This window comes from Staurois parvus, unplaced genomic scaffold (genome assembly GCF_062004578.1).
Source record: "Staurois parvus isolate SC_StPar_1 unplaced genomic scaffold, SC_StPar_1.0 ptg000049l, whole genome shotgun sequence".
Taxonomy (NCBI): Eukaryota; Metazoa; Chordata; class Amphibia; order Anura; family Ranidae; genus Staurois; species Staurois parvus.
The window spans coordinates 2942574-2965833 of record NW_028317845.1 but is presented as its reverse complement, the minus strand read 5'-3'; the positions used below and the strand labels follow the sequence as shown (position 1 = coordinate 2965833).

General features: G+C 41.6%; 1 protein-coding gene across 1 annotated transcript in view; it reads right to left on the bottom strand.

The window, feature by feature from the left end:
• NGEF (neuronal guanine nucleotide exchange factor) overlaps window positions 1–23260 on the bottom strand; it is a 192213-nt gene that overhangs the window by 148133 nt on the left and 20820 nt on the right. Inside the window, exon 2 of the mRNA XM_089665948.1 lies at window positions 3851–4162. Coding sequence (XP_089522074.1) covers window positions 3851–4124 — 274 coding nt within the window. The 5' untranslated portion in view covers window positions 4125–4162. The remainder of the gene's footprint in view (window positions 1–3850; window positions 4163–23260) is intronic.

Sequence of the window (23260 nt, the reverse complement as noted above, 5' to 3'; positions counted from 1 at the left end):
TTGTACTCATGTTTTGCCACAATTCTCACGTAACAAACATGGCAAAATTGCACTGCATTTGGGGTGCCTTGTGCGTTTTACTATGATTTGCAATCATGGGCAAAATCACCATAATTCTGCCCGAGACTTCAAATCGTCCATATGTGAATGTTGCCTCAGTGGCCCATACAACTCCATTCAATAAAGAAGGGTGGTGGATCCATGCTTTAGGACAGAGGGAAGGTTCTCTAATATTGAATTAAACTGCTAAGGGCTTCCTTGGACTCATTTCTGCCAAGGTGGAGAAATGGCAGCCTGAGGAACATATCCTATTATTGTGGATTGAAAAGTTCTGTGTTGACTTCCAAGCTGGCAAACTATCCACCTGCCACTAGCATGATGTGGGTCCTGAATCCAAGGGGCTGTATCAGGAAAACATTAACTTCCAGCTTATAATTGCAATGCATGACCTTATTCCCAACAATAGCTACCTGTGACTGCTCTCAAAACATTAAAACGAAGCTCCACCCAAAAGGGGAAGTTCCGCTTTAAGGCCTCGCCCCCTGCTCCCCGTTAAGGATTGGAACCTTTGGGGAGCGGATACCTGATTTTCACAGGTACCCACTCCCACTTCCGCTGCGATCGCCTAGGTGATTGGAAGCGGAAGTTGTCCTCTCTCCCTCCCTCCATTCCCAAGGCACAGCACTATTAGCAAATGCACAGTGGACACCTGGCTGTGAAGCTGCAAGGTGGCACAGCTGGGTGCCCATACTTAAGATGCTGGCGCGGAGGAAAGAGGACCACCGGTGCAATCGGCTACGGTGAGGACACCGCTGGATCGAGGGACAGGCAAGTGGCTTTTTTTTAAAAGTCAGCAGCTACAGTGTTTGTAGCTGCTGACTTTTATTTTTTTAGATAACTATATGCACATACTGAAGATATAAAGGCTTAAAATAGGCAGTCAGTCTGCAAAAACATGTTAATAAATAATTGAAAAGGAGTGGAGATGTAAGTCTGTTAATATTTATTAGTAAAAGTACAGATATATTGATAACAATGTTTGAGTTGCTGTTTCGTCAGTTGACTATCTACTTTTTGTGCAAATATACAGATAAGGCTGAGATTTTTTCTTGATTGCACAGAAACCATCTCTTCCCAAAGTTCCTAAAACCACCACTTGAAGAAAATATAATCAGTAAACATAACAGACCTCCTGCACATTTATATACTGCATACCAGTGAATGATCATTGTTATAAGTGAATTCCAGGAAAAAATGGAGGCATATCAATCCTATCCATCTCAGTTTTTTGGGAAAAAGAAAAAACATTATAGATTGATTTACCAGCTGCTGGTGAAATCTGGTCTTACATCATGATAATAAAAAAAAACACTTAATTGTATATCATATAAAAATAGCTTTATTCCCTTGTTCAAATTCTAGTTCAGTAACTAATGTATGTGGAAGAAGGAAGTGATCCTACCATTATTTACATTATACAATGCACCTTTTGGACAAGTTGGAATTATGCCAATGGTTTATCTTCAATCATGCAAGGCATTTCCATCTTTTTGGAAATCCCTTGAAGCCATGTGCTGGACAACATTAAGAATGATACATTTCCCTCTTACAATCAGCTTCTTTTCACTTTCTGTTGTTATGCTGAAAGTCGTGTTGCACCATGCCAACCAGTCAGAGGGAGAACTACTGTATAGCCAGGAAAGCCTATGGACATCTATGCGGAATGGTCAGGATTGGATGGGAATTGTAGTCTGAAACATCACTCACAGAATGGGACTTATGAACCTTTACAATACAGTTCCTATTGGACATTGAAGAGGAAAGGGAGTGGTGGAACAGCTTTTACCACGACTGCAGTGGAAACCTCCTCCTTTTTGCAGTGCAAGGATCATCCAAGGTGTAAAGTGACCAGAGCCAGCGAGTTCTTAAAGAAGTCAAGGAAAGAACAGAGGACGCATCCTATCTGGCGGCTCCTATAGGAGTAGAGCTACAACCTTTTAGAAAATTAGCTTAATGCTGACCATACACTGATCGAAATTCAGAGGCTGGCTTCTAAAAGTGTTACTAAACCCAGGACCCTGCATTCATTATATATCTGATCTCTCACAGTACAAACTACATAGAAACGTAATTATTGCAGTAAATATAAACTGCTAAATACTTTTTCTCATCAGCAGTATAGAGCAGTCTTGTGACTTCTATCAATGTCCAGCTAAGCACCGGTCTGTCTCGACAGTGCTAACTGGCCCTGTGTTGATCAAATGCACTCTCCCAAAGAAAAAAAAAACTCTCTCGCAATAAACACTAAACTGAGCATGTGCAGAGTGACTTCTAGAGTTCTGGACTATCAGCAGATAGATTGGGGAGAGTAGAAGAAGGGTAGGATCAGAGAAGACAGGACCAAATAGACTTTTTACCCGGCTGCGAAGGATTAACCCCTTAGGTTCCACAGTGAGTATAACAAGGATGCTTTACTGCATATACAGACTGATTTTACTGTTGTGGGTTTAGTAACACTTTAAGCCAATTTTCATTAGTAATATGACTGATATGATTCCAGCGATATAAGGCCCCTTTCACATGGGCGGACCAGTCAGTGGATCCGCTTGCTCAACGGGGAATCTCTCCGCTGCTCCCTGCTAAGAAAGTGGATGACAAGTCTGTGTCTGTTCCGCTGCTGCAGAGCAGACACAGACACAGCCCACTGTTTTCTTTGGGACGGTTGGATAGAAAAAGACCACCTGTCTGTTCCACCCGACTGTCATCCAATCCGCCAGACGGATGGGGAACGGATTCCCATTTTTTGTTTTTAGTGTACAGGATTGAATATGATGCCAGTGTGTCAGCGGACACATGTCTGCTGACACCAGCCGGTCCATGGAGGGCTATGAATGGTCTGATCGGGTCCGCCTGAACAACTGACAGGCAGACACAATTGAAACATCAGTGTAAAAGGGGCCTTATTGATTAGAATTTGATGCATGTACTCAGTTCTGAATGGAGCACAGCTTCACTGTTTATGCCTGAAATGTGGTTTTGTGGGAAAAGTCATGGTGCTACAAGGATGTACATATGGTGCTATGAAGATGAATGGCATTAGATAAATTTATACATGAGCCCACAATATATCACTCTGCCCAAGGGCTTGTTCATCTTCAAATAGCCTTAGAGCCAATTGCTGACACCATCTATCTGATTTTAGAATCGTTATTTCCTGGCTGCAGCAAAATCTTGCCAAAATCCTGCTGCAATATGTCAATGGGAAATATATAAGCTTTTGAACTTTTGGTGCCAAGAAGGTAAGTACAGAATCAAGATTGTTGTAGTGTTAAGCAGCAGGTTAAAAAACAATGGACATTTTTTTACTTTTGGGAAGAGTTACAATTTCTTTCAGGTTAATATTTCTGTATATGACCCCTTTGGGAAGATGGTATGCTCCCTTTTTTGTCTTGTGACACCAGGACATAGGGGAGCGATTGCCATAAGGAGACCGCAATCAACAATAAAAACATTGTCAGCGGTTCTAACCATTTACTAAGAATGTGTTTTTCAGCTGTACTTGGCTTCGCTATTCAGGGTTAAGTAATGGTTAAAGTTTGGGTGAGGCATGAGGTTGAGCTGGGATCAACCTGTTAGGGATAGGTGCACGAAGGTGCACAATTATTTTTTACTCTTGTTTTTTGGTGTAGAAATCCCCTGCTGAACAATTCTCCCCTAGGTTCCCAGTAAAAAAAAGACAATATACCAGTCTAACATTTGGCTCTTAAAATTACTGATCTGTCCTATACACACCTGATAGAAGAGGATTACATGATGGCTTCACCCCAACATGCCTCAAGTGTTTACTTACCAGCACTCTGTGTCTGTATTTCCATCCCCTCCCTGCTAGCCAGTCTGTCCTTCCGATACTTTCTTGCTCTCATGGAGGTGTAAAAACGAGAGTGTCTGCGGATAGGGATGTATCGAGTCTGCCCACTCTCTTCCATACTATCTTCGTCAGCCTCATTCTCCTCTATGGTCTGCTGTCTCATTCCAAAGACCTGTGGCGAGGTGCATGTGTCAACTCCCATGATGCTCTCTTTTTCTCTAGTAAAGCGTCTCATATCTTCACGCCACCTCAACATGCAGGAATCTTGTGACCTGACTTCATCTCATTTTATCACTGAGAGTAAGAAAAAAAAAATGTAAGAATTTGAACTAACAAGCAAAAATGCAATTTTAACTAGCAAATTTTAAAATGTATGTTGGCTAAAATATAATATGGTGACCACTGCACATTTTCTTGCCATAAAGATTTCTTTATAAATATGTATTTTTCATATGTATTTTTGGTCTAAAGTCCAACTCCATGGAGATGGCGGGGGGAAGGAAAAAATATTTACCTTACTCCTAGATTCAGGTATAATTGTAGTATTCCCAATGCACACATTCTTGGAAATGACTGTTAGGTGTCAGTGGGTGCTGCAGCGACCACTGGCTGGAAACCGTAGACATTCAAAGTAGAAAATATAACTGATAACAGAGCCCTGCATGGTTCCAAAACGTTGCCTTTGTATCATGATGTGACCACTGAGTAAAGCTTTGGACCCGTTTGGAGAACCCTTGGTGTGCTGGTGACATATATACTACTTACTCCTCACTCCAGCATGGCCACTGATCCACTACAGCTACTCTGTAGGCTGTGATCAGCTCCGGTTGCACTCCAGCCTCCTAAATGTACAATACAGGGTTAATGTCCCTTTATTGCACATGACAACACCAAGGCTTAGCCAATAGATGAAGCAGGAGAGTGCCGGAGCTTGATGGAGCAGGGAAAAGGGAAAGATTCAAACCCCAGACTTCTTGATGTCCCATTAATGAGATTTCACTTCCAGTCCTAGAGAGACATGACAGAAAGTGAATGGTAATCTCCCCAATTTGAGAAGAAATCACCACTTAGACATTGGAACAGGTGTTCTCTTGGAAAGATTTTCTCTCACCTCTGTCTGACATGAGTAGCATTTAGAATTTCTAGTTAGGGCTCATGTGCACTGCAGCTGATAAACTCATGTTTAGGAGCTTTTCTGCGTTTTTTTCAGCAGCCCCTGAATGCATCCTAATGTTTTCCTATGTGTCCATGTACACTATGTCGTTTACAGTCATTTACAGGTGGCTGATTTTACAGTCGTTTTTTTGAACGCACCAAACTTTTGTTCAGGAGTAGATTTTATCAGTGTTTCAAACGCCACATGCTTGTAAACGCAGCTAACCGCGTTTATAAGCGATTGCGTTTAGAAGCGTTTTTTAACTGTTCCATGTCCAGATGCTGTCCAGAGCCTTTTTTCATCATCAGAAATGCATGCAAACCGTTTTCCATGTATTCAAATGGACCTAGCACACCACCGCAGTCAGTTCCAGGTTTTGCGTGAAGGAAAAAATGGTAGAATGTGCTGAATTATGCTCATGATGGGATCCATAGTGAATACATCCAGAAAAGACAGCTAATCTCAACACATACTGCTCTCTCTGCTTCTGCTCTCTCTATTTCTCTCAAAATATCTGAAATAGTTAATTTTTTACTGTTTTTCAGTGCATTCTGAGCATTTTGGAAGGTCTCCTGATTTTTTTCTTTAAAAAACGCTTCTAAACGCAAACACGCATAAATGAGCATAAACGCGGTATGCAAACGTGGCTTAACAGACGTTTTTTAACCTACGTTTTCCAGCAGTCAGTTTCCATCGTTCAGAAGTGTTTTCCAAACGTCCCGTCTTACTGTCCCAGTGGTAGTAGTCACCAGGACAAACAGGGGTTGCAAGATAAACATGGTCAACAAAGTTTGCTTAAAGATCCACTGTAATTATATAAAATTATATAAAATATGTGGCATGGGACATTTCATGATGGGAAACATTACTGGAAGTAATGTCAGTAAACCTGATCATTAGCAGGTGTCCTGTGGATCCCCGATAGACAGGCTGGTCAGATGCATCACAGAGCATACACATGCATGAAGCACGAAGAAGCATTAAAGGGGCCTAGGGCGTTTACACATGGGAGCCTTCATCACCTGCACTAATCTAGTGCATTGAAAGATAGGGAAACAGATAGAAATACACTGAAAAACTCAACTTCCAACAGAAAATGCAAAGAACAATATGCAAATTCAGCAACTTATCACAGCCAATCAGAAACTGTCTTCTTGGTCCATTTTCTCATCCAGTAGTGCATGCATCCATATATCAATACTACATGGGTAATGTACACATCCATATGTCAACACTACATGTGTAATGTATACATTCATATGTCAACACTACATGAGTAATGTGTTATGAATACACTTTCCACATTCCAACACAAAATCAAGTTGAAGCTCCCAATTGCTATCATGTGAACTGCATGTCATTTTATCCTTCTATGTTCGTTTTCTTCTTTAGGTTTTTTCCTTTCTTTTGTCTGCAGATTTGGCCAGTAAATGTATATTATATAGGGCGCGCTTGTTGGAGCCCAACCTCTGTAGCTGTTTGGCCAGTAAGTCTGTTATTTTTAAACTCCCCTTAGCAGACCAAGCTGTTCAGCAAAAATAAAAGTTAGGGGGTTGAGACAAACCATTAAACACTGACGGGGTGCTTACAATGGTCAGATTTTATTTGTTTAGTTAAAATGTTTTTCCCAAAAGAAAAAATAAATTTTTTTTCTGTAACTGCATAAAAAGTGTTAACCTCCCTGGCGGTATTCCTGAGTGTAGCTCGGGGTAAAGTTTCAGTACCACAAGTGGTAACCCTGAGCTACACTTGGGCTTACCATGCGGCGCTGCTCGGGGATCTGTTCTTCTCTTACCTTGTCCTGCGCTCCCACGATGTCCCTCCTGCAGTGTCCCCGGCAATGTAATCCGGCGGATGCCGGCATCTTTCATCTGGGTTCCGTCCCCTGCGAGCGTTGGGAACGGCAGGAAATTTGAAAATGACAAAAAGTGACATTCACTAAAATCACATAGTAAAACATTACTGAATCAAAGCATTTCACATACATTTTGTCCCTAGTGCTTTGTCCTGTGCCCTGCCTGCATTTTTACTGTTCTTTCTGCCTGGAAACTGAGAAATGTCCATGGCGTCCAAAAAGCGTCCCTTTAGGTCAAAAGCGGTTTTAGACCAGCTAGAGATCAGCGATAGTAAATCATAACTACTTGCAGAATTGAGTGATAATGATTCGTGGGGAAATTCGTCATCAGACACTGAAAACGATTTTGCGACTTTGCTTAGTGATGTGCGAACTTGGTGCTATATTTCAAATTTCAGTGTTTTTGGTTTGATTATATTATTGAATTACATGTATTATTATTATATTATTATTTTTTATGATTATTTATTAAATTATAATTTATGATTTCGTGTTTCAAGTTTTATCCTACCCGGGATGTTTACTAGACTCTTGTTCAGACAGATTTCAGTGAGTTATTCCTAAAAATGACAGGCCTACAATAAAAAAAATACATATTTCCATGCAAAAAAATGTACCGCTTTGAGCACAGAAATATGGACATAATCAGACCGCTAGGGAGGTTAACTAGAGTGTGCCTTTAGTTTCTTAGTCGCTTTTGTAAAGGCCATCTAAATCTACTAGTGCATCTAACACTACCCTCTCTGTAGGCCGAAAGGCCACTGTCCAAGAGTAACTACACTGCTCCTCCATAGATACAGTAAAGAAGTAAGTGTAGCCTCCCTAAGACTAGTGTTAATAGCAAGTTTACCAGGTGAAAACAAAGCAAAACAAGCCAAAGAAAAAGAAAACAAATGCAGTTACTGTCTCTTGGTAAGCTGTAAATGATTAACATACACTTTAAGTACAAATACGGGATGTACAAGCAAGCAGATATACTGACAGGAAGAATGAATGAACTACCACGGCACTTCACAGCGCTGTGGTAGTTCATTGAGGACTACAAGCTGACAGCTGCTAAGACTGTGGGGACTTGTAGTCTCTCATTCACAGATGACTGTGAATGTGTGACGCGGCCATGTGGGCAGAACCCCTCACGGCTATGTTTTTTTAAAAATGTGACAGCTAGCGAAGGGAGAGAAGATCCCCCGCTAGCTGTCAAAGCAGGGATCGGGTGGGAGCAGGGGCCGGTCTGATCATAACATGTTACATGTTAGACCCTGAATATGGGTGTAACATGTAACACGTTACGAAAGGTGAACTTATCCTTTAAGGCCTCATGCACACAGGGCATTTTTGCAGCCACTTTTGGTGGCGTCAGGCGTTTTTTTTTTAACTGATTCCAAACTTCCGTCCATGTTATCCTATGTGTCCATACACACATAGGCTTTTAAAAGTTTTTAGTAGCAGCAGCATTTACCAGCAGGCAAAAAAACCTAGGGCCATTGAGTCCAGGAACAGCAGCGTTTTGGCAGAAAAAACGCTTGATGCGTATAAACATGTCTAAACGCATGTTAATGCTAGGTGCATTTAGCTCTTGAGCGTTAATTCATTTCAATGGCCAGAATAAATTATTATTCTGGCCAATTAAATGAATTAACGCCCAAGAGCTTGATGTCTTTAATTTCACCTAAACGCTTGTAAAAGCATTGGACACTTTGACAAGCATCAGGTGTTTCTTCTGCCAAAATGCTGCTGCCAAAAGGAGGAGCGTTCTCCTGTGTGCATGAGGCCTTAAAATCAATGAAAGAGAGCTATGATGTAAGGGGCAAAGATTGCTTTGTTATTGATTAATTAATCCTATTCCTATTGTAAATGAACACTGGTATACTTTAGTATTCATACTAGTTTTATACTGCTATTTATGGGACTGCACACATTTATTATAACCAGTACATGTTTGGTCTAATGAAGTTGTTATTGCAAACAAGACAGACTGTATGAAATAAATCTTTCGTAAACGCAATCTTGTCTTGATCTATTAAATATTTGGAAAGATCTTCATTAAATTCAGCACAGCAAGTACATCCAATAAAACCCATCAGTCACCACTAGGAACATGTCAGATCGGCGCTTTTGTACTATATTAAATTATTTTGTTACAACAACTTAAAAGGAAATCTCCAACTATAATTTAAATTTAATTGTTGAAAGGCTGCTATAGCTACCTATATCTGTATACTGGCCAACAAAGGTATTTAAAGCTGTTGTAAAGCCTGAAGGTTTTTTGAACCTTAATGCATTCTCTGCATTAAGGTAAAAAACTTTCTATTGTCAGGTTCCCCCAGCCCCCCCCAGCCCCCCCCCCTCCCCCCCCCCAAATGCTTACCTGAACCCAATGTTGATCCAGTGCTGTGCCCAAGGGCAGCGGAATTCATTGGCTACTGCTGCTGTCAATCAAATCTAGGGATGAGGGAGTGGGTGTGGGGCTGAGCTACACTGTGTGTGTCTATAGACAGACACAGCATGACTCAGGATTAAGCCTGCACATGTGCCACCATACGAAGCTACTTCTATGTTATTGCTATTTAAAAAGAAAATGCTGCTGTCAATCAAATCTAGGGATGAGGGAGTGGGGGTGGGGCTGAGCTACACTGTGTGTGTCTATAGACAGACACAGCATGACTCAGGATTAAGCCTGCACATGTGCCACCATACGAAGCTACTTCTATGTTATTGCTATTTAAAAAGAAAATGTTAACTTTACAGTCACTTTAAACTTCTTCCATTATGGTGGCCAGTGCTGTATCCTCTTGCCAGCTACCTGGTATGTGAGATTACTGATGTTCTACCTTACTCGTTTCTGACTCTGCTTGTGTCTCCTGCGACCTGATGTCATCTTGCACCAAAGTAGTCCAGGGGCCAGTAGGGTCACTAACCCATCACTCCTTTCATGATACTCTGGAGAAAACTAAGCTGTTACTTAGACTCACTCTGCACTTCGGATGAGCCAGCATCACTTGCCAGAGGTGTCAATTCAAACAAAAATTTTGCCTGTTAGAACAGCTCAGGCAACAGTTATTAGGCTACCTCTAGGTGACTTCCCCTGATACATGCAACAGTTTTCCCCCTTTCCCCTCTGTGATGAAATCTCTTTAAACAAAATTGTTGGGTGCAGTAAATTAGAATAGTACTTGTATTGTGGCAGAGTACAAAGATAGGCTCCATGATCCTGTTACTCAGTAGGACATAGAACTCATGTTAATCTCTTCACGCCTAAAGGTAAAACAAATCCTAATACCTAAGCACAATTTTGCAACTTTGACATGTGTTAGTTACATACATAGTTAAAAGAAAAAGTTATCTTGCACCCACAGTTGATCCAGAGGAAGGCAAAAAAACATCACAGCAAAGCATGATCTAATTTGCTCATGCAGGGAAAAAATTCCTTCCTGATCCCCGAGTGGCAATCGGATATTCCCTGGATCAACTTTACCTATAAATGTTAGTATCCAGTTATATTCTGTGTATCTAAGAAATAATCCAGGCCTTTTTTAAAGCAATCCACTGAGCTGGCCAGAACCAACTCTTGAGGGAGATTTTTTCACATTTTCACAGCTCTTACTGTGATTAAATCTCTTTTCCTCCAGCCCCCTTGTCCTCTGTGATGACCTCAGGGTGAATAACTCTACACCGTGTTCACTTTATGAACCATTTATGTATTTATACATGTTGATCATATCCCCCTTAATCTCCTCTTCTCAAGAGAGAATAAATTCAGTTCCTCTAATCTTTCCTCAAAGCTCATCTCCTCCATGCCTCGTATCAGTTTGGTTGCCCTTCTCTGTACTTTCTCCAGTTCCCCAATGTTCTTTTTCTGAATTGGTACCCAAAACTGAACTACATATTCCAGATGAGGTATTCCTAATGATTTGTACAGGGGTAATGTGATATCTCTCTCTCTGGAGTCTATACCTCTTAATACAAGAGAGGATTTTGCTCGCTTTAGAAGCCGCAGCTTGGCATTGCATGCCATTATTAAGCTTGTGATCTACCAGAACTCCCAGATCCTTCTCCACCATTGATTCCCCCAGTTGTACCCCCCTAGTATGTATGATGCATGCATATTCTTAGCCCCCAAATGCATAACCTTACATTTATCAAAATTAAACCTCATTTGCCACATAGTTGCCCAATTAAACAGGGCATTGAGGTCGGCCTGTAATTTGAAGATATCCTGTAAGGACGTTATTCCACTGCACAGCTTGGTGTCATCTGCAAAGTCTGAAATGGTATTTTTAATCCCAGACCCTATATTGTTTATAAATATATTTAAAAAGTAAGGGTCCCAACACTGAACCTTGGGGTACACCACTGACAACCCTAGACCATTCAGAGTATGAATCATTAATCTGAATACGATCTTTTAGCCAGTTTTCTATCCATTTACATACGGATTTTTCCAAGCCTGTAGACTTTACCTTACACATTAGCCGTGTGTGGAGAACTGTGTCAAACGATTTAGCAAAATCTAAGTATACCACGTCCACCACCACCCCTCTGTCCAAGTATACCACGTCCACTGCCACCCCTCTGTCCAAGGTTTTGCTCACCTCCTCATAAAATGAAATCAGATTTGCTTGACAACTCCTGTCTTTCGTGAATCCATGCTGTCTGTTGCTTAAAATATTTTTTTCCAGCAATAACTCATCTATGTGGTCTTTTATTAAACTCTCCAGTATCTTCCCAACTATAAAGGTTAAACTAACAAGTCTATAATTACTTGATAAAGATTTTGACCCCTTTTTTAAATATTGGCACCACATTGGCCTTACGCCAATCCAGTGGTACTATGCCAGTCATTAAAGAGTCCCCAAAAATTAGAAACAATGGCTTTGAAATGACAGAGCTCAATTCTTTAAGTGTCAGTTAAACTATACATATCATCATAACTACTTTGTACATCCAGGTGAATTATACCTTTTTTTTGTCAGGAAAAATTTGTAAGTCATTTGATGGTAAATGGTTATGGATATCTCCTGAGTTGTTTTTTTTATTAGCAAAGGAAAACTAGCCCAAAATAGTAAAAAAAAAATTTTTTTTATATTTAGCTGTATATTTATTGTTACTACCATAACCTACCACCAAAGAACAACCCAAAATAAATTCCCCAGCTCCTAAAATCGCAGTGATACCACATATGTGTATGTTATTTGTTGTATGTACCTGTAGTATAGCCCAGAAACTATAGTGTGCATTTTGCTTTTTTTTTGTCCTACCTAAAAACACACTGACACTAACTGACACTGATACTAATTAAAAAAAAATACTTCCCAAAATATACTGACCCTGACCTTAATCTTTGACCCTTACTTGACTCGAACACTTTTCTTTTTTTTTTACACACTGATGCTTTTTTTCTCTGCAAGGAGACAGAGATATAATGTATCTCTCTCCTCCATTCAGGAGCATTGAGTGACCAGCGGTGGTTGATTGCTCAGTTCTCAGTCTTACAGGCAGCGGGGGACAGATGCAGCATCGGATTGATGTCTTGAATGGTGCTCATCCTGCTGAAACTGACACAGTAAAATCTGCTGCCTCTGGAGCCTGCAGCCCCACACTCAGGTGTTAGGGGATTTTTTTTGGAGGATGTTTGTGTGAGTGGCAGCAGGTGGCAAGGGGGGGGGGTCTGTTCTCTGCACAGTTCAAACCAGTGTTTTATCTCACCACAGTGGTTCTGGCTCCCAGAAAATGCTCTCCTCCTCATCCTCCCTTACTCAGCCCTGTGACAGCTCAGTGTAGGTCCCAACCTGGTTGTCAGCACTGACACTTTCCCGTCTCGGGCTGGCCTCACCCCTTCCTTCATCCACTACTCTCCAGCTCTCCACTCAGGGCTTCTCTTTTAGATTCTTTGTGGAGGAATCTCCTGGCTGCTGACAATGCTCTCTGACCCGGATTCCACTTGCCCCATCACAGTGACAGGGAGACTGCCCAGGCCCCCTGGAGCTTGGGTAGGGTCGCAATTGTGACCCCTGGTGCTACACCAATGGATACCATCAATGGTCTTTCAGAGTCACTGTCATCATCCAGTCCTAGAGCTTTTTCTGCTGTGTACAGCAGAGATAACTCAATGGTGTACAACAGGCTCCATACCACAAGGCAGGCCATGTGTATGTGAGCATAATGGGGTACAGAAAGCAATGTACACTCTGAATGCAATGAGTGAGTCTTTTAATTAATAAAGAAGAGAGCAATGTTGAAAGTACAATGACTCATAGCAACCGATACTTTATTGTTCTAACTGGATGGATGAAGGCTGAAATCTGACTGGTCCTTATGAATATATCTACAATAGATTTTATTAAATAATCCCCTAAATTATGCTACCTTTTTATTACTAAAGGCAGAAGGTTTTTTTTTAACTAGTAATAGTAAAGATAAATTCTGTGTATATATTTATACATTCTGTGGATATGCCATACCTGGCCAATGCCCCTGGAAACTGGAAATCACACCACAGCCTCCACTTGCTTCGAAGTCCCACTGGCCTTATGCATTCTGAACACAGGAGGTTGGCTGCACAGCACAGGTGCCATTCAGAGAATGTTTTTCAAATGATGTGACAGTCCTGCCTCTCCAAAGCATGCTCTGAATGGCGCTTGTACCAAATGACCAGCCTTCTGTGTTTACAATGCAGCAGGGCAACTGTTCAGCATAGGACCTAGGAGCTAGTGGAGATCACTGGATTAGTGGTGTATAATTCAGTATCTGTGGGAGCAGCGCTCTGTAATTCCTCACTCACACCTCTGCTCTCTCCCCTCCCTCCTGGCAGTGCAGTGCAGATCCCATCAGAGGGCAGGAGAGAAAGAGCCAATGGGGACATCAGAGAGGACTTGCTGTGCAGGCGCCATGGATTGTGAGAACTGCAGTTCTTAAAAGGGTACTGCCTCATACACGTCTATAGAAGCTAACAGGCTGTGGACATTAATTCCCATAAATACCTGCACTCTTTAAGAGGAGAGCTTCCCTGTTTTCCCAGGAAAATTGTTCCAGGGACAATCTAGAGAGGAAAGCAAAGGGTACAGTCCTATTGTTGGGGTCTGTGCTTTGCATTCAAGAGACCAGAGCCAAGGAGAGAGGACTGTTTCGCTTTCAAGCCTGCTAATCTGCCCCAGAGACTAAGCAAGGAGAGAGTTGCTGTGTTTCAAGGACCTAAGCTGAGATACTGCACCCTGTGTGAGGATCTTTTTACCTGACTTCTGGAACCTGAGAACTGCCATGCCATTGGGACCAGACTAAGTGCCTGCTAGGAATGGTGAGCTGAGCTACACATCTTAAACTTTTGTCACACAGAGAATGCCATATAGACTGCAGTGCATTCACTGCTAACACTCGTAAAGGGACAGTGCACCACCTAAAGAAAGACCTGCATTAATTAGTAGGCGCCAGGTACTTTCTGCCATTTTCAGGGGGTGCCCCATACACTAGGAATGCATATGCCCATCCTCTTTTGCAGCTGTATGCATAAAGTACACAGAAGGACCCATTTATTCTTCTGATGCAGTTGATACTATTCTAGAGACTTTAGGTTCATCCGTTATAGCTAAATTTGACATTGCTATAGTTTCTGATTGCCAGTTAGTGGATCATTGACCGTTCATCTTTTATAGGGCTTTTAAGTCTGTATAATTATCAGTTTATTGATTTATGCCTCATTTAGTAGCATTGCCGTAATACAGTTTATCAATATACCTCCAAGTTCCCTGTGGTCAGAGACAGAACAGAGAACTCATTGTTACCAGTGGTTCTTGCGGGGGGTAAGCGCTACATATCTATCTGTCTGTGGCACTACCCCCTTAGGAGTTGCTGAAGATTTGGGTCCCCCTATAGTCCTGCACAGCCAGGCAACATGCATCTTCCACAGACTTGCATTCAGAGTCAGTAAGGAGAGCTCTCCAGCTTCTCCTTCTTTACCACCCCAATCCCCAGATAGTCCTTCTGTATACAGCAATCTGAGGACTTTCCCTGGACAATGGGATCCGGTATCTGCCACCTTAAGAGCACAGTCCAGTGGGGCTAGTCAGGCTACCCATTCAAATGTCCTCTCCCTTCTCTCCTATCCAGGGGGGTGTAGAAGTACTCACTGTGCCTCTCCTGCAAGCTATAGGGTGGTAGCTGCCTTCAGGCCTTCTGCTGGGCTGGTTTTTTCCTTTGCTCCACAGATGGTCCTCTCTCAGGAGGCCAGTGAGATTCAGCTTTCCTCCTGTCCAGATTCCACCTGGAGGCAGGCCTCTTTCCCACTGGGCCCCCTCCCAGGCTCCACACTCATCTCCTGCTCTTACATCTTCCGCCCGAACTCTCGCTCAGTCACACTTAAAGGCTGCCCTGGCACCATGACAAGCCTCTTGCTTGGGGATTGGCCAGTGTCCTCTATGTGTGCAGGCCAGCCCCTCCGGACCCCCTCCCACTGCTTCTACAATCCTCTCCAAGATTCTAGAGCAGGGGGAGGTATCTAAGAACTGACCTGCAGAGCCTCTCAGCCCTGACCCAAATGTGACCCTGCTGACTATTTCCCCAGGCTACTACTCAGCCTTTCTATCTAAAAATTAGCAACTAGCTCCCCCTGGCTATCTAAAGGGGCACTACATATCTATGTACATCTATTTATCTATCTGTGTATCTAATGCAGGGATCGGCAACCCCCAAAACAAGTGCCAACACTGGCAAGCAGAGCCTTTTTCAGTGGAACACTGGTGCTTCTGCATATCACTACCAGGGTGCACAGCCTGTAAATTTAATAATCATCCATGCCACACTTATCTGTCCTGTCAATCAGCTCCTTTCACCGGGACTGCACACAGCCATTGATGTCTACACTGGTGAAACAGGTTTGCAAGAGGGCACATGCGTGAAATCGATGAGCAGGGGCCTACAGTGGTGGTCCAGATGAGCAGGGGGTACAGTGGTGGGATTAATGAGCAGGGGGCTACAGTGGTGGTTTTAATGAGCAGGGGACTACAGTGGTGGGAAAGATGAGCAGAAGGTACAGTGGTGGTATAGATGAGCAGAGGACTACAATGGTGAGAAAGATGAGCAGAAGATACAGTGGCGGTATAGATGAGCAGGGGGCTACAATGGTGAGACAGATGAGCAGGAGGCTACAGTAGTGGGAAAAATGAGCAGGGGGCTACAGTGGTGGGACAAATCAGCAGGAGGCTTCCGTGGTGAGACAGGTGAGCAGGGGGGTACCGGAATTAGGTTGATCCGAGGTGTGAAGATGCAGGAACTGGGGTGATCTGAGATGTGAAGGTGCAGGAATAATCGTTAATTGAGATGTAAAGGTGCAGGAATTGGCGTCATCTAAGATGTGAAGATGCAGGCACTGGGACTGATCTGAGGTCTAAATAACATGTTTTTTGTGTGCACCAGGTAATATAATAAAATGAGTTTAACCATTATTAGTGCAATTATGAGTGCAAAAATGTAAAACACACTACTTGAGTATGGTGCGCTATTGTTTACTGGCAGGCTGGTTGATAATGCTTGTAAAAATGGCTGTTAAGGTGGAAAAGCTTGCTGACTTCTGTGCTAATGTACAGTATATAGCTATGTATGGTGCATGTAATAATTTTTCATTCTCTACCAGCACTATAGGCTGCCATCCAGTGGTTAACTATGGCTACACTTAAAATTGACGTTGTACTGTAACTGCTGGTCGTAGAGTACATTGACAACTTACTATCTGCTTGAATTTCTATGCTAACAAGGTCATCTGGAATTTTAGAACAGATTAATTTAAGAAGAACTGCTGGGCAATCATAGAATTGTTGACAATATAGAATGTGGCATCAGTTCCACTATACAATAAACTGTTTCTTTTTTAATTATCTTATAAACCGTAATAAAAGTCTTAATTTTTTTACACTAAAAACGGTATACAGTATACTGTATACAGATGCCTCAACTTGTAATATATAATATGGTAAACACAATAGATCACAATCAAGCCTGAAACATTTTTTAGTAGCATATAACTTTTTTAATAATTTGATAAAATATTTTTTTATACATGCCCTTAGTTTACACACTTGCTGGGAATGCTGAAGAATAAAGGGTTACTTCACCTTTAACAAAAAATTGCCTATGCAGGTAAGGGGTGCCTATAGGTAAAATCTAAGTGTGCAGCTTTGGCCAAAATTGAATAATGCCCTTGCTATAGGTATAGGCCATTTACATACCACATGAAGCCTGACTGAAAAACTCCCAGAGATCACATCATCCAATCCTGACGTATTGCTAGATACTGCAAGCTGCTACTGTTCACCTCCACCATCACAGGAGTGAGCTCTCAAACCCTGAGCTCAGAGCTACTTCATCATGGGAGAGAAAGCACATATGAGGGAGTTTGAATTAAATAAAGAGCTCACTTCTGTGATGAGGGAGGTGAACAGTAACAGCTAGGAGTCTCTTAGCAACATCCTAACAACAAGGTAGGACAGGATGATGCAGTCTCTGGGAGTTTTTCAGTCAGGCTTCAGGAGAGGCATAAATGGCCTACTTCTATAACAATGTCATTATTCAACTTTGGTCATACCTGCACAGTTAGTCTTTATCTACAGACACCCTTACCTGCATAAGCAGTTTCCTGGTAAAGGTGGATTATGCCTTTATACATGCCTTTATATTATGCCTTTGTCTCCTTAAAAAAACTGTCTTAAAGGTGGCCGGTGGCACTTACTTGAAATCTGATCCTGCCCTATGTGAGATTTCTGTGCTGTTACTACTGATCGGAGTTCAGAATCAGCAGATTATTTCTGGAGCAAGAATAGAGCACACAGAGCTGTGAAATGTGTCAGAGCAGCTATATTTGCCCAGTTTTATGTGTAATTTGTCGAACTAATACCAAGAACAGCACAAGCTTTGTAAAATGAAACTGCAACAAGGAAAGACTTTGATACGCAGTCTTCCAACTGGCAGCATGCAAATGTTTCCCAGTAATCCTGTTCCTGCTCATGATCTGCAACCGAGTCCAATGAACTGGATGTGTACATTAGATTCTGGCTCATGTATCTATATGGCATTCAGCCCACTCTATGAAAACAGATCAATGGATTCAAACTCTCTAATATGAAAAAATACATAATACTCAATGTAATGAAGCCGTATAAGATTTCAGTGTCATTTGCAATGATTTGATTTTATATACTATATTTTATATACTATATATATATATACAAACCCACATACAGTACCACAGCCACACAGAACCCCCCCCCCCCACACACACACACACACACACCCACACCCATCAAATACTGGGGTGTGTGGTCAAATTTCACTGACAGTGGGAGGGTCTTAAAGGGGCATTAAATACCAGGAGTGCATTAAGTACAGAGTGCAGCGTTCTGGGAGGATACAGCATACAGCATGGAGTATACAGCACACCCCTGAACTCTGCACTACATACAGCGGGTAAAATATATATTGAACACGTCACCATTTTTCTCAGTAAATACATTTCTAAAAGGTGCTAGTGACATGGAATTTCCCCATATGTCAGTAACAACCCATGCAATCCAAACATACAAAGAAACCAAAACAAATAAGTTCAGAAATTAAGTTATGTGTAATAAAATGGAATGGCGCAGGGAAAAGGTATTGAACATGCCAACTGAAATTTATTTAACGCTTCATACTAAATCCTTTGTTGGCAATGACAGCTTCAAGATGCCAGCTGTATGGAGAAACTAGTCGCATGCATTGCTTAGGTGTGATTTTGGCCCATTCTTGCACCCAGTCTTCAAATCTTGAAGGTTCCGTGGACCTCTTCTATGAACTCTGATCTTTAGTTCTTTCCATAAATTTTCTGTTTGGATTCAAGTCAGATGATTGGCTGGGCCATTCTAGCAGCTTTATTTTCTTTCTTTGAAACCAATTGAGAGTTTCCTTGGCTTTGTGTTTGCTGAAATGTCCATCCTCGTTTCATATTCATCCTCCTGGTAGATGGCAACAGATTTTTATCAAGAATGTCTTTGTACATTTCCATTCATCCTTCAATGACATGAAGTTTGCCAGTACCGTATGCCAAAAACCAACCCCACACCGTGATGTTCCCACTTCTAAACATCACTGTTGGTATGAAGTTTTTTGGGGTGATGTGCAGTGCCATTTGACCTCCAAACATGGTGTGTATTATGGCATCCAAAGAGTTCTATTTTGGTCTTGTCTGACCAGACTACATTCTCAGTATTTCACAGGCTTGTGTAAATGTTCTGCAGCAAACTTTAAACGCGCTTCAACATGCTTTTTCTTCAGCAATGGAGTCTTGCATGATGAGCATGCATACAGGCCATGGTGGTTGAGTGCATTACTTATGGTTTTCTTTAACCACTTCATGTCCGGACACTTTTACACCCTTCCTGTCCAGGCCAATTTTCAGCTTTCAATGCTGTCACACTTTGAATGACAATTGCGCGGTCATGCAACACTGTACCCATATGAATTTGTTAGCATTTTTTTGAGACAGATAAACTTTATTTTGGTGGTATTTATTCACCATTGGGATTTTTTTTTTTTGCTATATAAATGAAAAATCCAAAAATTTTGAAAAAAAGTGTTTTTCTTATAAAATTTTGCAAATAAATATCTTTCTTCATAAATCTTGGCCAAAATGTATTCAGTTATCTTTTTAGTAAAACAAAAAATAACCTAAATTAGTTTATAACCAAAAATTATAATTGTTTTACAAATTTCTTTTACATTTTTGTTTTTTTTTTATATTATTATTTATGGGTTTTTTTTACATACTGTCACCCTAGCAGTACAGTGTCACCATAGTGACACTGTACTACTTGTGGGAGGTGATGATTTTTTTTTTTTTTACACTGATTGCTTTTACACCCATAAAGGCTGTAAAAGCAACCATTTCTCCTTCTTTCTGCTGCATTCTTGCATCCATTAAGAAATACTGTGTGAGCTGTGATTGGTCACAGTTTGTCACATGGTACAAGGCTGTTGTGAATATATTGCCCGGGGGCCCCATGAGTTGTCAGTCCACCCCTGGTAGTAAGCAATGATGTCAGAAGTGACATCTTACTTACATCTATTCATGTGATCACTGATTGGCCAATCAGTGATCACATGATCGGGACCTCACACAGAGGTCCCGTACAGTGATCGGTGTTCCGCTGTGTCCTCTGGACACAGTGGACACCAGATCGCGGTGCCGCGCACTCCCAGGGAGCACGCACAATCCAAATGTTTATATACAACGGCCGCACGGGAAGTGGTTAAAACAATTGTACATGCTAATTCCAGGTCTTTCTGAAGCTCTCCACAAGTGGTCCTTGGCTCTTGGACAACTCTTCTGATAATTATTTTCACTCCTCTCTCAGAAATCTTGCAAGGAGCACCTGGTCATGGGTGGTTTATGGTGACAATAGTGCTCACTGGTATGTTCAGAAGTTTAGAAATCCTTCTGTAAGAAATGCCATCAGTATGTTTTTCAAAAATAAGGTTGCAAAGGTCTTGAGAGATCTCTTTGCTTGTACCCATCATGAGATGTTTCTTGTGTGACACCCTGGTAATGAGACACCATTTTGTAGGCCATCAGTTAAGACTGAACCAGCTGATTTTAATTCGCACTGACAAGGAGCAGGATTGCTTTCTAATTACTGATAGATTTCAGCTGGTGTCTTGGCATTCCATGCCTTTTTGCACCTCCCTTTGTTCATGCGTTCAATACTTTTTCCCGGAGTCATTCGAATTTATTACACATAACTTAATTTCTGAACTTATTTGTTTTGGTTTCTTTGTACATATGGATTGCATGGGTTGTTACTGGCATGTGGTAAAATTTCATGTCAATAGCATCTTTAGAAATGTATTTACTGAGAAAAATGGTGACGTGTTCAATACTTATTTTACCCGCTGTATGTAGTGCAGAGTTCAGGGGTGTGCTGCATACAGAGTGCAAAGTTCAGCCTTCTTCCACAGCTGCTTACCTCTGACTCCCCCATCCACATCTCACTTTCACCCCTCTTCAGCTCTGACCTCTGCATGCAACCCCCCTCCACTGCCCCCATCTCCCCCCACTTAAAAACTCCACCATCTTCCATGTGTCTTACTTTTGTAGCTGTATTAAGCTCTAGCACCCAGCCAGCTCTAGTACCTCTCCGCGCACTGTATGAGGCTCTGCCTCTCTCACTTGCAATGAGAACATCCAGTGGAGGTGTCAGACACTTGCATCTCCCTTGTCCCCATCCTGCTCAGGGGATCGGATCTGTGGGAGCCATTGGAAAACAAGCTGTCACTTGTAAACACAGAAACCAGACGCCTGTGTTTACAAGTGATAGTGGTGAGTAGGGAGCAGTGGACCTGAGCCAGAGATGGTAGAACCGAGATCCACCAAGTTCCCGCTGACAAAAAAAAAAGAAGTGTGTGTATGTATGTGTGTGTGTGTATGTATATATATATATATATATATATATATATATATATATAGCCTGTGCAGAAAGCAGATATGTGGGAAGGGATTCTCTTTTCTCTTCCATTTAATTGGGAGTATTTTAGCTTCACGGGTAACAGAAAAAGCCCAAAGGTATGGCATTTACATAAATGAATTCCAGGTATGTCTATTTTATACATAGTTTCATTACTCCAACTTGGATCAATAAATATACCATGCCTGGCTGATGCCCCTAGAAGCTAAAAATCACTGAAGTGGATATCACTGCTGATCTCAACCTCCTTCTGAGTCCTGCAATGAGTGTCTGCCCTGCTGCATTCTAAACAGAGAATGTCAGCCACTAGGCACAGGCCCCATTTACAGAATTATTTGCATTCATTAAGAAGATGAAAAGCATTTTCTGAATGGCGCCCATGCCAAGCGTCTGTTTTCGAGGATGGAGTGGGGCAGGTCTGGAGCATGTTACACGTTATATCTGAGTTATGGGAGTGATTATAACAGTGATTTCCATCTCCCAGTGATTTCCAGTTTCCAGAGGCTTTCTTCTTTAAATAATATATTTGCAAATGGCACAGTGTATTTTAAATTACTGAAGCCTCCTGTCTGCAATGGCCAATTTATGTAAAAGGATTATTTTGTCTTTAACATGAAAAATAGACTGTGAAAAGCTTTGCACAGAATCCTTTTGTAAAACTGGATGTCTCAGGCTTTTGTTGTAAACTGACTTTCCCACCTGATTCACCATCATACCTTCAGATGTACCTTGTGATTATTGCAGTCACCAGTTCCTCTGGGTCATTATTGCCACACAGGTGGTTTCTATGGTCTACTTGTCTACTGACCATACTTGTATTTCTGGTTTTTAACAATGATTAAGCATGTTGGTCTTTTAACATTGCAAGACAATGATTTGGTGTATTCATTAATATCTCTAATTGTTGCCTGAGGCTAAACTGTGTTTAAAGCTGACCTAGGAATGCACCTTAATACATTTTTTGTGCAGATCTTTTAAGCCTGAGATTGTTAAAGGATTTTCACAGGGAATAGACTGTAATGAATGGATTTTATTTTTAATGAGAGGATTTCAACATAAAATTTTAATAAATCTATGGTATTTAACGAAAACATAATAAACTATCATCCACTGCATTTCATTCGCCGTTGTCTTCAGGTGATTTCACTACTGATATACATCATCACTAGTCCTTCACATGACTTCACTACTGATGTACATCACAAGTTCTACATATAATTTCACTACTGATATATAGCCAGGGCTTTTGTTCTCAGAGAATAGGTGCAAGAACTGCCCCCCTTTAAGTCACTGTTTATCTCCACTCCTTACTCACCTCCTAGCACCATCCCTTGGTTCCACTTCCTACCCACTCCCACTACCACCCCTTTTAAGTAGTTTGTATGCAATTTGTTAAGGATAACAAGAAAAGCAGCAAAATAGAGCTCTTGCAGCCAGCAACAATAGATCCCCCCGCAACAACAGACGCTTCAGCAACAATAGATCCCCCACAACAATAGACCTCCCCGGCATCAATGGACCTCCCACAACAAAATACCACCCCAGCCAAAATAGATCCAACCCAGCAAAAATAGACCCCTGGCAGCACAACAGATCTTCCAGCAGCTAGAATCAATAGTCCCTCCAGTAGCCAGCATAAATAAATCTCTCCCTCAACAGTAGATCCCTCCTAGCAACAATTAACCCTCCAAAAACAATAGACATCCCCAGAAACAATAGACCCCACGCAAAAATAATTTTCCTCTCCAGCAGCAATAGATCCCCCCATCAGCCAGTATAAATAGACCCTCCAGCACACCCCAGCAATAGGGTTGCCACCTCATATTTTTAAACCTGAACACATTAATTACACAGGTTCTGAAGCTAATTTAATGAAGATAAAGCACCAAGTGAGTTTAATT